Source organism: Caenorhabditis remanei, chromosome IV, assembly GCF_010183535.1.
Source record: "Caenorhabditis remanei strain PX506 chromosome IV, whole genome shotgun sequence".
Lineage (NCBI taxonomy): Eukaryota > Metazoa > Nematoda > Chromadorea > Rhabditida > Rhabditidae > Caenorhabditis > Caenorhabditis remanei.
In genome coordinates this window covers 6,757,977-6,773,562 of record NC_071331.1, presented here as the reverse complement: position 1 = coordinate 6,773,562, position 15,586 = coordinate 6,757,977, and the positions used below count along the sequence as shown (strand labels likewise).

Genomic DNA, 15,586 nt, shown 5'->3' with positions numbered 1-15,586 from the left:
AAATAGAAAAATAAGCAAACGCGCTCTATTGCTACGCGTTAGAGAGTGGAGACGCAGACATTCCTTCAGTTTGTTGGCGCATTTCTCGTTTTTGCTTCATTTTTTATCATTTTTACGATTAAAAATATGATTTTTGACCTTAAACTGATAAAAATAATGCATTTTGAGCTGATTTTCATGATTTTCAGCTCCAATAATGTCCTCCATCCTTCGATTAGCGCAGAGGGCCACCCGGTTGCTGACTATCGGACGCCCGCAAATAAAAAAGTCGTTCACACCACAAATCCGACAATTCACAACAACAAATATTCTGAAAACAGGAGATTTTGAATATGAGGTACCGAATTATTGATTTTTTGAAAAAAATTTTTTTTTAAATAAAAAATTGATTTTTAGGATCCAAAAAGTGAAGATGAAGTGGTGAATATCACCTACGTGTTAAGGGATGGCACGGAACGAAAAATCCGGGGGAAAGTCGGAGATAATGTGATGTTTCTGGCGCACAGGTAGGGAAATTCAAGAGAAATCGAGAAAATCGCCAAAAAAAAGTGAAAAAATCTCAAAAATTGGGTAAAAATGACGCAATTTGGGCAAAAATCGGTGAAAAATGTCAAAAATTGGGTTAAAATTACGCAGTTTAGGCAAAACACTGTGCAAAAATACCAAAATTGACTTAAAATGAAATTTATTGCGAAAAACGGTGAAAAATCTCAATTTTGGGTTAAAATGATGCAATTTAGACGAAAAATAGTGTTAGAAAGCCGAAAATTGGGTAAAAAATGACGGAATTTAGGTGAGAAAAACTTAAAAATCGGGTTAAAATGACGCAATTTAGGCAAAAATTGGTTCAAAATGCAAAAAATGGGTTTAAAATGCGTTAACCACTACGCCATGGGAGCACACATCAGAGTTGCATGGAATTCCGACTTCCGACTTCCGACTTCCGGGCATTTTTATCATTCCGACTTCCGGATAAGGAATTTTACTTCCGACTTCCGGATAAGGAATTTTACTTCCGACTTCCGTCATTCCATAACTGTGGAATTTTCGAAAAGTGAATTTCGCAGAAATGCATGGAAAAATGGTCTAAAAGGACAGAAAATAGGCTTTTCTTCAGCCGAAAACTGATTTTCCACTGATTTTCGCGAATTTCATGATTTTTCTCTTGGAGTTTTTGAAAATTTGAGAAAAAATCTAATTCCGACTTCCGACTTCCGACTTCCAACTTCCGACTTCCGGGCGTTTTTTCACTTCCGACTTCCGGATTAGAAATTTTACTTCAGACTTCCGACTTCCGACTTCCGGATAAGAAAAATCACTTCCGACTTCCGGATAAGAAATTTTCACTTCCATGCAACTCTGACACACACACACCTTCTCATTGCTGGTTGTCTCATCTGCGTCTCTGCTAGAGCGCGCTGGGTAGATAGGGGAAAACTCTTCTGAAGCAAGAGGGAGCCTCCATGGCTCAGTCGGTAGAGTGCGCAACCGCAAAGCGGTAGGATGATGGTTCGACTCCCATGTGGTCCCAGTATTTTTTGCCTTTTTTGTTTTACTTATTACTTTGGTTTTTACAATCACACAAAGTCAAGAAGTGGAAAGTAGAAGCGTTTCAACACCAGTTTTGAAGTTTTGTTTTTTATTAAATGACTACTTTTGGTCTCCGAAAAGACCTAACGCCATTAACCAATCTAGATCTCCTTGAGCTTGTAAAAGTACTTGTAATCAAGAAATTCCGTGGAGTATTCATGCGAGATACTTTACCAAATGAAGGAATTAAAGAAAATTATTCAATTTCAAAAATTACAATATAGTTTTCGAATAAACATTGGTTCAAAATGCAAAAAATGGGTTTAAATGCCGCAATTTTCGTGAAAAACTGTGCAAAAACGCCAAAAATTAAGTCAAAAAACTCAATTTAGGTGAAAAACTGTCTAAAAATGGCAAAATTGCTCCAAATTGATTAAAAAAATCAGCCAAAATCGATAATTCCAGATACGACATCGAAATGGAGGGAGCGTGTGAAGCATCGTTGGCCTGTTCCACGTGTCACGTCTACGTGGATCCCGCTTTCAAGGACAAACTGCCGGAACCGCTGGAAGAAGAGGATGATATGTTGGATATGGTAGGGAATTGAAGAAATTTACAGAAAAATGAAAGATTTTGGATGGAAATCGTGATTTATCTGTTCGGAACCTGAAAAACGGGTTTTTTCCGATTTTCAAACATGAAAATGCAATTTTTGCGTGAAAATAACTTTGGGACATTTTCACTAGATTTTCAGCGGTTTTCGGCGGAAATCGTCGTTTTGATGCATTTTTTGGTGGTTTTTTGGTCCGGAACTTGAAAAAATGTTATTTTTCGACCTTTTCAATTGAAAAATGCATTTTTTGTGATTTTTACCGTTTTTCGGTTCTCATTTATGGAAAAAAACGATCACATTGTCGCTTTTATCGAAAAAATGCATTTTCCGATTCGGAAGGCGCGGAAAAGTCAATTTTTATCACTCAGAACAGTGTTTGTATCAATTTTCGAGTTTTTACGAAGAAAATTACGATGTTAGTCTTGTGTTCTGACAAGAATCCCATCCTGAGAGTTTTTCTAACACAAGTTTTCATGAAAATATCATAAAATTAGTAGAAAAACTGGAAAAATCTTGAATTTCCATTTAAATTCATAATTTTAGTCTCAAAACTATCAAGTTTCTGTTAGTTTTGCATTTTCCGAGTTGAAAATCACAATTTTAGCTTTAAAATAGTCCGTTTTTGTTAATTTCAAGTTTTTGTCGAACTAGAAGTCTGAATTTTTTTCCGAATTTTTCTTTTCAGCTCAAATTTCTTATTCAAAACCAGCCTATCTGCCCCGCCTTCGGCGGTTCAGTCGGCTGGCCTCTTATCATTTACGTGGCAACCCTTTCTCAAATGTGCCCGTATGGCCGAGTGGTCTAAAGCGGCGGCGCTGTTCAAAGGACGCCAGTTCGCTTTTGCCCACTGGCTCAGTTTCTCTTCTCTTTCCAAAACCGCTGCGGACATCGCCTCAGACAAACAGACAACGCCCAATTGTCTTTTATATATAAGAATGATGTACCATTTTCCCAGGCTTTTCCAGATTTTTCGAACTTTTAATCTGAAATTTTTCTCAATTTTGCTGAAAAAATCAGCGAAATTCAGCTATTTTTCCTCCCCAACCTCCCCAAGTTTCTAGTTGAAAATCTGAATCTCGAAATTTCATTAAAAATCAAATTTTCAGCTCTAAAGTTGTCCCTTTTCGTTCTTTTTCGAACAATTTTGCTCTAAAAATCACCGAATTTCAGCTATTTCTCACTCAAAATGACTCAAAATCACCCTAAATTTTTCAGGCGCCGGCTCTCAAGGACAACTCCCGTCTCGGCTGTCAAATTGTGCTCTCCAAAGAGCTCGACGGCATCACAGTGACCCTCCCAACGATGACTCGGAACTTTTATGTGGATGGACACGTGCCGAAACCTCATTAATTATTTTCTTGTTTTATACTTCTTTTTCCACATTTTTTCCTTTTTCGAGTCTAAATCCGGATTCGGGTTGTATTACTTTTTTTGCTCAGAATTCAGAAAATAGATATAAAATACGTTTATGTTTTAATATACACATTTCTGACCTTTGTAATGTTTTTTGTGTAATCTCTTCCCTCTATTTTCTGCGTCTCCTCATTCCCCACAGTCTCTCTCTCATTCCAACAGACGCCAGATGCTCCCAACAGGCGTCCGAAGCGGTCACTTACTCACTATTTCCCCATCTTCCCCCCTACGATCATGACCAACTTCTTCTCCCTATTCCTCCCGATTCTATTGATTTTTGTGCCACGTGGATGCAGTGGACAACAACACGAGAAACGTGTCACTTTTGAGGACTATTTTCAGTTTGGCAAGAATGAGTACACGGCGAAGAATTGGCCCGATTGTGTGGCTTTTATGAAGAGAGCGATCGATGATTTTAAGTTGGTTTTTTATTGGGGAATTTTGGGATAGAGAAGAGCGCTCTATTGCCAATGAGGAGTGTGCAGGGGAGAGGGTTTGCATAGTATGTAGTGTGGACTAAATATTGAATTTATTTTGACAAATTCACGGAGTTGGTGAAACTGAAGATTTTTTCTATTTCATTTTTAAGGTTTTCCAGTTAGTCCTGTAGAGCGCGATTGCATTGACAACCTAGACAATCATGATTATTTCCAATTTTTCGAAACTCATGATAACAAAAATGTGAAACAGCATTCATAGCATATTTGTAAGAATTCCGGATTCCAGAAAAGTTTTGGTTTGTCTAGTAGAGCGCACTTGCTTAACCGACATCCGAATTATGTAACAAAAATGTCTGTACATGCGCTCTATAGACAATGTACAGTACCATCTTCTTCCTACTAATGGAATAGTTCTGTCTGTCCGTCCGACGCTTCTCCCTGAATAACTTTTTTCTCTTTGAACCGTTTCAAAAGAAGTTTTGGGGTAAACACGAGCGCTTCAATTTTTTGGACCCCGGGTGTCAGATTACTGTAGGATTACTGTAGCTACCGTAACCCAAAAAATGAAAAAGGGTTCCAAACAGAACGATGGAACACCAGACTTGGGTGGTAACAACCTTGGCGCCTCAGTATAAGACCAAAAAAAATTGGGCCGGTTACTGTAGGATTACGGTAGTTACAGAGTTTTGAACATTTACAGTCGCTCCTGAATATCTTGGAAGGTTCAGATCCCCACTGATCGAGTACGTTGATAAATTTATTAACTCTGCAGTCCCGTACTTTTCCTCGAGACACTTTGCAGATTTTCCACTGCCATACCCCTGAAGGGGTACTGTAGCTACAGTAACCCAAAAATCGGGAAAGCAGGTGCAAACTGAATATACGGGGCCAATACTTTGGCCGTGACACCCTTGGCAACTTAAGACAATACTCCGAAAAATTTGAGTAAGTTTGGCCGCAATTTCCAGAAATTCCCAAGAGTTTCCAGAATGTTCCAGAAAAATCCAAACTTTTCCAGAACCTTCCAGAAACTTCCAGAGAGTTTGAGAAAATTTCAAAGGCTTTCAGAATCTTCCAGAAGCTTCCAGAAAAACTTTTGAATTTTGGAGGGAATTCAAATATTCCAGAATCTTCCAGAAGCTTCCAGAAAAATCTTTTGAACTTTGGAGGAAATTCAAAATTTTCCATTTTGGCGGAAATTCGAATATTCCAGAATCTTCCAGAAAATCTTTTGAACTTTGGAGGGAATTCAAATTTTCCATTTTGGCGGTAATTCAAATATTCCGGAATCTTCCAGAATCTTCCAGAAAATCTTTTGAACTTTGGAGGGAATTCAAATTTTCCATTTTGGCGGTAATTCAAATATTCCGGAATCTTCCAGAATCTTCCAGAAAATCTTTTGAACTTTGGAGGGAATTCAAATTTTCCATTTTGGCGGTAATTCAAATATTCCAGAATCTTCCAGAAGCTTCCAGAAAATTTTTTGAACTTTGAAGGAAATTCAAATATTCCAGAATCTTTCTAGAAAAAGAGATTCATAAGAAAATTATCATTAATCATCGTCTCAAAAGCATATTTGAGCTCAGAAAAAGGATTCCAGTTCTTGCTTAGGAACTTCATAGATCAACTAAAAATCCAGCGAAATCGCGGCGTAGCCGCGAATTTCCTGCTGGTAGTGATCTACTGATTAACGCTAATATTAAGGTTACAGTAGGCATTTTTGACTGTGCTAAAGCGAATTTTCGGTTTTTTTCACTTGATTTAGCCCGAATTGGAAAATTGACATGAGGCTGATTAATTTTTCACGATATTTCAAAGTGAACCTATGCAAACGCGCCCTTTTCAGAAAAATCGCTTACCTAAATTTTTTTGTTCAAGCTGAAGAACTTTGACAAGAAATAGTTTTAAGGAGACAAATAACCGAGAAAGGCCAAATTTTTGAAAGAACAAAAAATATTTGAAAATTGCAATTTAGGCCTCAAATAGTATTACCAAAAATGTAGTCTCAACAAAGCGCGTTTGCATAGTTTCACTTTGAATTAACGTGTTTTTTAAAGTTTAAAAAAAAAATTCAAAACATTATGTAATTCGAGAGAAGAGGCCGAAAACGATGAAAGATTTCCTTAAGAAAGATCTGGAGTTACTGAAAGCGTGAATAAAAGTTGAATATTTCTTTTCGTTGAAGTTCCAGAAATTCCGTACTGAATATTGTGTTCAAAAAGTATATCGCTCGAGATTTCTATCATAACATGTTACTTATTTTCGCCGGACGAGGCAATCAGTTTACTACTCTTTAATGTTTCAGTATCTTTTTTTTAAAGTTCTAATAAAGTTAGAATATTAGGCACTCGTGTGACATCCGTTATTGTGAAATCTCTTCTAACTCCTACAGAAATTTGTTATCATCAATGTTTCGGAATGTTCCAGCAACTAGTTTTTAAAAATTTTTGTTTCAAAAATTATACGGTTTCAGATATCTATCATAACATGTTGCCTATTCTCTACGGACAATGTCTCAAGCACTCATACTTGGCTTTGATGTTCCCATGATAATAATTATTGTTCCAATTGTGGGATTTCTAGAAAGAAAATTTAATGTGTATAATTTGTCGTGGAGTTGTCGACAGAAACTATTGCAACTGTACCGGTTTCATATTTTTCAGAACTGGCAGCGAGCATATTACTTTAAGTACAAGACGCTCATCTGAATTTATAAACCACAAAAAACCACCGAACAGATTTCAAAAAATATCGTTTTCAACGAAAAGAAATATTCAACTTTTATTCACGGTTTCAGTAACTCCAGAGCTTTCTTACGGAAATCTTTCATACTGTTGGGCTATCGAATTAATCATCGAAAACCATACTTGCAGGGCCGGGCCGTGACGAGAATTTCCACGGCCCGGCCCGGCTGAAAAATTTGAACTGAAGTTTTGAACGAAATTTTGAATTTTTTTGAATTTTTTCCCAAAAATGTCGAATTTTTGACTATACTTCAGAATTGAATCAAAAGCTAGTTATGCATCAAAAAATTGAAATTTTTAATGTAAAATTTCAAAAAAATTCAAAAAATTTGGTAAAAAATAGGTACCTTTTTTTGAAGCCGGGCCTAGAAAATTCTCTACTGGCCCGGGCCTTGGGCCGGGCCGTAAATTTGCAAGTATGTCGAAAACCCGTAGCATGCTATGATAAATTTCTGATCCGGTATATTGTTTAAAATGACACACCGAAAAATTTAGTCTGGAACTGTCTGTAACAGTTTTTTGGATATTTAGTAATAGAGATTTGAAAAAAAAACGTTAAACCACTGATCGAAAGATTAACATTTCAGCTTTATTGGAGAAAAAAAGTTGAAACATTAGTGTAAAAATTGGGAAGATTCGTTGTTGTTAGTGATCCGGTAGGAGTGTTAACCGTATTAGATAAATTTATTAGTGAACAGCGTCACTACCAGAGTTGCATGGAATTCCGATTTCCGACTTCCGTATAAGAAATTTTCACTTCCATGCAACTCTGGTCACTACCTACTGCTTCATTCTTATCATTCCGAGTTTTAGAACCTATTTCAGTTTCAATGACTCTACAAAGATTTTTTTCTTTTTTTCGTCCCATTAAGTGATTCTCTGGCAATCCAATTAAAGTTCTTTCTATGTAGTTTTTATTCATCACATCGAATGAAAGCTGTCAGATTCTACATCACGACCACTAAGAAAACTTTGCGGTCGTGAATGATTTATTTGTTTCTTGAAACACAACTTTCATCCTTTTCAGCCTAAATTATGTATAGGATGTTTCAAGCGTCAAATATAAATTATTTCCACATAAACGTATTTAATAATTGAAAAACCTCAATGGAGCGCCTTTACACCGACTGAAATCGAACACCGAAAAATTAAGCCAACTGTCTGAAACAGTTATAATAGGAATTTCCGCAGCAATCAATAGAGATTTCAGAAAACGTTAAACCAGTGATCGAAATATTATCATTCCAGCTTTATTGGAGTGTTCTTTGAAAATACGTTGAAACATTAGTTAGTAATTGTAAAGATTGGGAAGAATGTCTTCTCGACTTTTGTGCAGTTTAAACCACAAGTTGAAGCGGTACCGGATGAACTAAGAAAACCTTACGGTAGTAAAGATTTATCTGTTTTTCGAAAGATAACTTTCATCCTTTTTAGTCTCACAACTATTAGGTTGATTCATAATTTTCTGCAATTTTTCGATACAATTTTGTTTTTATTTTCTCAAATCCAAAAAGATTTCTAGAATTCGAAATATTGTTTATCAGCATCGATGGTCTTCTGACAAGATTTTGGTAGTTTACAGATTCTCTCCGCGTAGACCATCCATTCGAAATCATTTGAAAAGGAAACTTGCTTATTTTTGATATCCCCTTTTTATTTGGAATTTTCTACATTTAAATGTCGTCGGAGTCAAGCTAAATGTTTGTAATTCAAGAGAAAAAGGATGGATCAACACGATGAATAAAAAAGAATTGTCCAGCCAGATGGCAACAGATTGTTGTGGGTTACTTTCGCAGCACATGAACAAGCGCTGGAGTTCCGACCGCGCCACCCAGAGTACTGAATCTCAGATTCAAGTAACCACTTTTTTTTAGGTTTTAGAACATACACAGCGCGCAAATCTTAGTCCACACATTGTACTTTTCTCAGATCGTTAGAGTAACAATTCCACTACTTATTTCTAATAAATAAAAAATCCGACCATACGTGTGTTGGGGGGAAAAGTACTAAGAACCAATTTAGGTCCATGTGATGTGCCATTTTATATTGTTCCAAAACGTGTGGTATGTAACGACGAATTTTCTCATTCCGATAAATGGTTTCTATCCATGAACTACAGTTACATTAGTCACCCTTAATGAAGTTGACAACCTAAGGGTGGTTTGATACAGATCCGTTTCTACGATTCCCTGCTATAACTCCAAATCTAGCTCGGACCGCTGAAAGAGAAGAACTTTTTCAGTCAGATCCAAGTTTCTTGTTTCAATTTTTTTGAATCAAAATGTATTCGGGTTAAAACAAGGAGACTTTTGTTAACATACATCAGCGACTTCTTTTTGAATGACGTAATTTTTAAACCAGAAACGAATGAAAACAAAATAACGTTTCAAAAACGCAAAAAGTTGCGTGTAAATCCAAGCTCCGTTCAGGGCGAGAAAAAGAGCGAGAAGTTAAACTTTGAAAGTGTAACAAGAACTTGAGTAGGTCTACCAAACACAAAAACAACTACATCGAAAAACTACTCCTGTGCCGAGAAATCGAAACGACACCCGGCAACCTCGAAAATTGCAGAAAATTATGAATCAACCTAATATGTGTAGGATGTTTCAAACAATAATTGAAAATTCTCAACGATGCGCCTTTACCTCGACTTGAAATTCCATCAATAAAATTTCAGACAATACCAAGATGACACTGTAAGCTGCCGAAAGAAATGTGATCGTCGTATCAAAACTGCCACGCCATCTGCCCCTAAAATCGCCAAGTACCACGAGACAAGTGAGATCGCATTGTGTCTTTTGAGATGCCGGAAGGATATGTTTGGAGGTATGTGCAATAATCCACTGAAATTTCATTAATTAGCTTCAGACCATCAAACCGTCCGAAAGATGTCCACATATCACGACTTGGAGGAACGGAAACCCTATCAATACATGCATATATGCTATTATCATCAGGGCGAACTTGCGATGGCAGTGCAGTCAGCGTACACATTTTTGGTGGCCAATTCAGATGATAAGGATATAATTCAAAGTTTGAATTGGTATATGGATAGAGATGGATATTCGGATGAGATGTTGATAGATATGGAAAGAAAGGATCATGAGGTGGAGTTGGAAAGCGGTGGTTTGATTTCAAATAAAAAAATATTTTAGGCGAAATTCATGAATGGTGCGGAGGCATACGATGAACAGGACTGGGGAAGATGTGTGCATGAATTCGAGACTTCTCTCGAGAAATCTTTGATTCAAGATGAAAAGTGCCGGATTCTGTGTCAAGATAAAATAGATTGGAGTGTGGTGGACGGAAATCCAGAGCTGGATATTCTACTGGCTAGTATGAGATCTTCAGTGATCCGATGTGAGCATAACTGTCTTTACAAGCTATCGAATATCAATGGTCATTATGTTGGAAACTTGTTGGCCGCCCATTTTGAATATCTTCATTACTGTCACTTTAAGTGTAAGTTATTACGGACAAGTGAAGCCAGTGTGGAGATATGAGTAGTGGCCTATATCATTGGAAAGCTGAGAAAACGCTGAATCCAAATATATCTTTACTTTTAGCCCTCGAGGCCTGGTATTTGAGAAAAAAGGTCAAAGTTTGCAAAAATTGAAAACTATTACCTTTTTGACTTTTGTTTGACCTTGCTTTTCTCAAATACCTGACCTCAAAGGCAAAAACTGATTAAACATTTGGAATCAGTGTTTTCTCGTCTTTCCAATTATATAGGTCACGTCCCATAACTCCAAACTGTCTCCATGACCTTCCCTAGTAAAGACTGCTTTAGAATCTTAGTCTTAAATTTCAGTACAACGAGGAGCTGAAGCCGCGCAAGCTGTCGCTAACTATATGTTGTTTGATGACAACCCGCTTATGAAGAGAAATAAGTATTTCTATGGGAAACAATACAAGAAGGATGAGCTGTTCACGCCAAGTCAGGAAATGATGGATATTTATCAGAAGAGAGAGCTGGAAGCAAGATATTTGGAGTTTATGGAGAAGAGATTTGTGATTAAGGATGGAGAGGTGATTTGGGATTTCTTTGTTTTATTCTCACTAAATAGGTCACGAACTTACCCACACATATTGATTATCTGAAACCGTTTTTCAGCTCCCACCAGAACAAGCCGATGACCATAACCCTCTTCCAATTGATTTCCACGTGGAGGATAATTTCCCGTATTCCGAGATTTCGAAACTGTTGACACCTTCTGAATGCAAGATTCTTCGGGCGGAATTCGACACGAAGGAGAGAGATATCTTTGTGAAGGAGTTGGAAGCGAGGGTCAAGGTACATAAGTGGATCCTCATTATCCAATAAATCCCTTCCTCATTTTCAGGTGCTCTGGCCCAACTCATCGTTCTCCTCGGTGTCCTGTGGAAGCCATGTGCGTGAATCGAAATGCGAACGAGCCATCGTCTTCTCGTCGGAGTCGAATGATTGTGGGGAGTGGTTGGGTAAATGGTTCACGGGATGTGTTGTTGTATTCTGTGATCACAAACATGTCTTGGCTTAGTTATTGGGATCGATTAATTTATTCTCTGTTTTGTTGATGGATTTTCTTTTTGGAATAAACCGTTTTCACGTTCTCCAAGAAACTGGTGCATTTAACTTCTGATATTGAAAAAAGTTATCTTCTTTGGAACCCCCCTGAGTTTTTTTCAAAATGACGAGGAAGAGCTAAGTGAGTGTTTTCTATGACGGTGGCTTACTGACTGTTGGGATCCCCGGTGATAATACTAGTTACCTGAAACTGTGTTAACCAGGAACTCACATACTTTTAGTGTCTAGGTATTTCAAAGATTAAAAAGGGCAATATACACGTTTTCTTGTAGCCATCAGTGCCAGTTGTCTCACTTTTTGGTAATTCTTTGAAACAATCAATCATCCGATTGAAAACGAACTCTCACATTTATGTCACATTGTGTTTCAGGTAGCATTGAAATCGGAAGGATTGATAATTCCAATATCAATGTATGTTTCTCGAGAGTAAAGATGACAAAAAAGGGATACAGGATCTATGTGATCCACAGAACGAGACACGTCTATGAGCGGTAGAGCGTTATTGCATGATTATAACCGAAGTCAGATTACCGATTCAAATCAAACAGATTTCAACACTGTTAACTAGAGAGTTTTTAAAGTTTTATAAATAACGCCTCCTACATATATAGACCTGACTACCGGGAAAACTTATCGAAATAATTTTATCACACTGTCGGTACAGTAATAAAATGGATCTTTTCACACGACATACAATTTTCTAAAAATTACAAAAACTCTCCATGGCCTAGAAACATTAATTTTAAAAAGTTAGGCCGGCAAAAACATTTTCAGGCCGAAAATGTGAATATTTTGAAGGGTTTTCGAGTATAAAAAAAAGGAATTTCCATATTTTTCTAAATGTTTTGAACATACGTGTCACGGGCCGGGCCAAAATCAGAAAATATCTCGGGGCGGCCCGGCCCGTAGCCCAGCCTGGCCCGCTCGGCCCGTTTGGAAACATGTTTTGAAAAAACTTTCAGTTTTTGAATTTTTTTGGAAATTTTTGGAAATTTTTTGAAATTTTTTGAAAAAAGTATAGTTTTCGAATAAAAATTCAAAATTGAATAAAAATGTGAATGTGTACAATAATTTAAGCATTTTTACTCTATTTTTTCGAAAAATTTCAAAAAAAATCGGTAAAAAATGGGTACCCATTTTTGAATCCGGGCCGTGAGAAAGCTTGGTTTACTGTCCATTGAAACTAGGTAACATGCTATGATAGATATCTGAAACCGTATATTTTTTTAATTAACTCTAAAACAATTAGTTGTTTGATGGTCTGAAACTAGATTTCAGTAGAGCGAATTTGCATTGTGTTATCTATACCTCCAAACATATCTTTCCGACATCTCAAAAGACATAATGCAATCTCACTTGTCTCGTGGTACTTGGCGATTTTCGGGGCAGATGACGTGGCAGTTTTGATACGACGATCACATTTCTTTCGACAGCTCACAGTGTCATCTTGGTATTGTCTGGAATGTATTGATGGAAATTGAAGTCGATTTGAAGGCGCTTCATTGAGAATTTTTCAATTATTGCTTGAAACATCCTTACCACCGTAAGGTTTTCTGCGCAAAAGTCGAGAAGACATTCTTTCCAATCTTTACAATTACTAACTAAGGTTTCAACGTCTTTTCAAAGAACACTCCAATAAAGCTGGAATGATAATATTTCGATCACTGGTTTAACGTGTTTTGAAATCTCTATTGATTGTCCATAGAGAATAGGTAACATGTTATGATAGATATCTGAAACCGTAAAATTGTTAAAACAAAAATTAAAAAACTAGTTGCTGGAACATTCCGAAACATTGATGATAACAATTTTTCTTCATGAGTTAGCAGAGATTTTACAATGATTGACGTCATGCCAGGAACTAATATTCTAACTTTATTCGAGCGTTTTTCATAAGATGCTGAAACATTAAAGAGTAGTAAACTATTTGTCTTGTCCCTCGAAAATAGATAACGTGCTATGATAGAAATCTCCAGACTTGCAAGATTCCGGGCCGGCCCGGTTTTGGCCCGGCCCGGCCCGGTCGGCCCGGATTTGAACTTTTGAACTTTTTCCACTAGAATTTTTTGTCGAAAAAATTATTTTCTGAAAATTGTTCATATTTTTCCTCAAGTATATTTTTCAACAACCTTCAAAACCTACAAAAAGTTGTTCTTAAGAAATATTTTTCAAAAAAATCGGGCAATTTTCGAAAAAAAATTTTGAATTTTTTCAGTACTGAACTTCAAAAAATATTTCTTAAGAACAACTTTTTGTAGGTTTTGAAGGTTGTTGAAAAATATACTTGAGGAAAAATATGAAAAATTTTCAGAAAATAAATTTTTGGACAAAAAATTGTAGTGGAAAAAGTTCAAAAATTCAAATCCGGGCCGACCGGGCTGGGCCGGACCAAAACCGGGCCTGCTCGGAACTTTGCAAGTCTGGAAAAAAAGAATTCGAAACGTGTCGTCCGTTCCGGATTTATCCTCAGAGTCGATATGAAAGATTTTTTGTTATCGTCTGAGTCAGAAAAAACGGGGAATTCCGAACGTGTCGTCCGTCTTCGGATTAATTACGATTTACTGTAAGACATAGAAGGGTGGTGTTAAGAAGGAGGTTTAGTCGCCGTTAGGCGACGAGAACCGACTGGTAGATAATTAAGTATCAGCCTGGCGGGTACCCAATAAGAAGTATTATTTATTTAAATTGCATAGTTTTTTTCTAAAGGCCTAGACAAAACAAGTATGGTTAACTCAGTTTCAGGTTACTATTATTATCACTGGCGCTCCAAACAGTCAGTTTTTCGATGTGTGCTTACATGATCTTGAATCGAAACATGAAAATGATTTATTCCAAAAAACAGACTTACCAAGGCCAGGGCCGGTAAAAAATCTTTAAGGCCCGGCTTCAAAAAATGTTTTTTGAATTTTTTTGAATTTTTCATCGAGAATATAACCATTTTTGATGAATTTTCAGAATTTCTTCTCATTCTGAATGGTTGTCAAAAATTTGATTTTTACGAAGAAAAAATTTCAATTTTTGATGAGACTGTCTTACTCATTTTCACTTCAAAAACTATTGCAAACATACCGGTTTCACCTTTATCAGAACTGGCCAGCTTATTATTTTTGGTATTATTTCCAAAAAAATCACCGAACCGATTCCAAAAATATCGGCATCCACGAATAATTATTCAATTCTTATTCACAGATTCAGTAAACGTATTTGGCAACGTATCAATTTTCCACTTCGGGCTAATGCAAGTCAAAAAACGTCTTGATCGCCAATGTCTTGCTGATCAATCAATGCCCAGAAGTTGAAGAATAGTATCTTCACCAGCTTGAAAAACAGTTCACTTTCAATGTGTAGAACAGAACGATCAATGTTTTCGGAAACGGTTCCCAACACTTTCGGGTGTAACTGAATCCGCAATTTTTTATTAGATCTGATAAACAGAACTTCAAAAGTAGAGCCATGAGACGTATAATTATCACATTCAGAAACAATTATGCAAGTATTTCTGAGTAGCAGAGCAAAAATAAATAAAAGAATGTAGCAATAGTGGCGCTGTTCACTCCTAACTAATAACATAAATTAATGTAGCCAAATGTTTCACAATTAATGTATTACTAATTAGTGTTTCAACGCCATTTGAAAATTATAATGAAGATGAAACAGTTAACTATCGAGCGACGAACAAATTGCATGCGTAAATCTGCATCGAGATAACAACCTTGTTTAGTATTTACTCATTCCATAATATCTCTTTATTCTTATAGACCTCACTCACCTCTCCATCCCTAATCACAAATCTCTTCATAAACTCCAAATATCTGGCTTCCAGCTCTCTCTTCTGATATATCTCCATTATTTACCGACTTGGCATGAGTTCAGATATTAGAATGAACTATCATTTTATAGCTGGCAGAAAATGGCTAAATGGGATGAAAAAATGGAAAATACCTTTAAGGAGTCATTGAAACTGAAACAGATTCTAAAACTCGGAACGATGAGAGTGAATCAGTAGTGACGCTGTTTACTCTTAACTTCTCCTCAAAATGTTAACCCTAATACCAGATCCCTGACAACAATTAATTTCCCCATTTTCTACTACTCACTTTATGTTTCAACGTCTTCTCAAAAACACTCCAATAAAGCTGGAAACGTTCAGTCTGTTCACTGATGTAACATTTTTTTGAAATCTCTTTTAATTGCTCCGCGAAATTTCCATTATCACTGCTACAGACAGTTCCTGACTAAATTTTTCGATGTTTCCTTTATAAAATGATTTCGGTGTTCG

General features: G+C 36.6%; 2 protein-coding genes across 2 annotated transcripts; both read left to right on the top strand.

Moving 5' to 3' along the window:
- Nucleotides 1-196: 196 nt before the first annotated feature.
- On the top strand, nucleotides 197-3,493 carry GCK72_012631 (uncharacterized protein; the record flags this gene model as incomplete). The annotated part of the gene is made up of 4 exons (XM_003090769.2): nucleotides 197-337; nucleotides 397-506; nucleotides 1,996-2,125; nucleotides 3,359-3,493. 4 exons carry the CDS (start codon nucleotides 197-199, stop codon nucleotides 3,491-3,493), a joined length of 516 nt encoding a protein of 171 aa, XP_003090817.2.
- Nucleotides 3,494-3,790: 297 nt separating this feature from the next.
- On the top strand, nucleotides 3,791-11,260 carry GCK72_012630 (uncharacterized protein; the record flags this gene model as incomplete). The annotated part of the gene is made up of 7 exons (XM_053729264.1): nucleotides 3,791-3,975; nucleotides 9,418-9,566; nucleotides 9,609-9,847; nucleotides 9,896-10,202; nucleotides 10,552-10,769; nucleotides 10,855-11,034; nucleotides 11,084-11,260. 7 exons carry the CDS (start codon nucleotides 3,791-3,793, stop codon nucleotides 11,258-11,260), a joined length of 1,455 nt encoding a protein of 484 aa, XP_053584036.1.
- Between the last annotated feature and the right edge of the window lie 4,326 nt (nucleotides 11,261-15,586).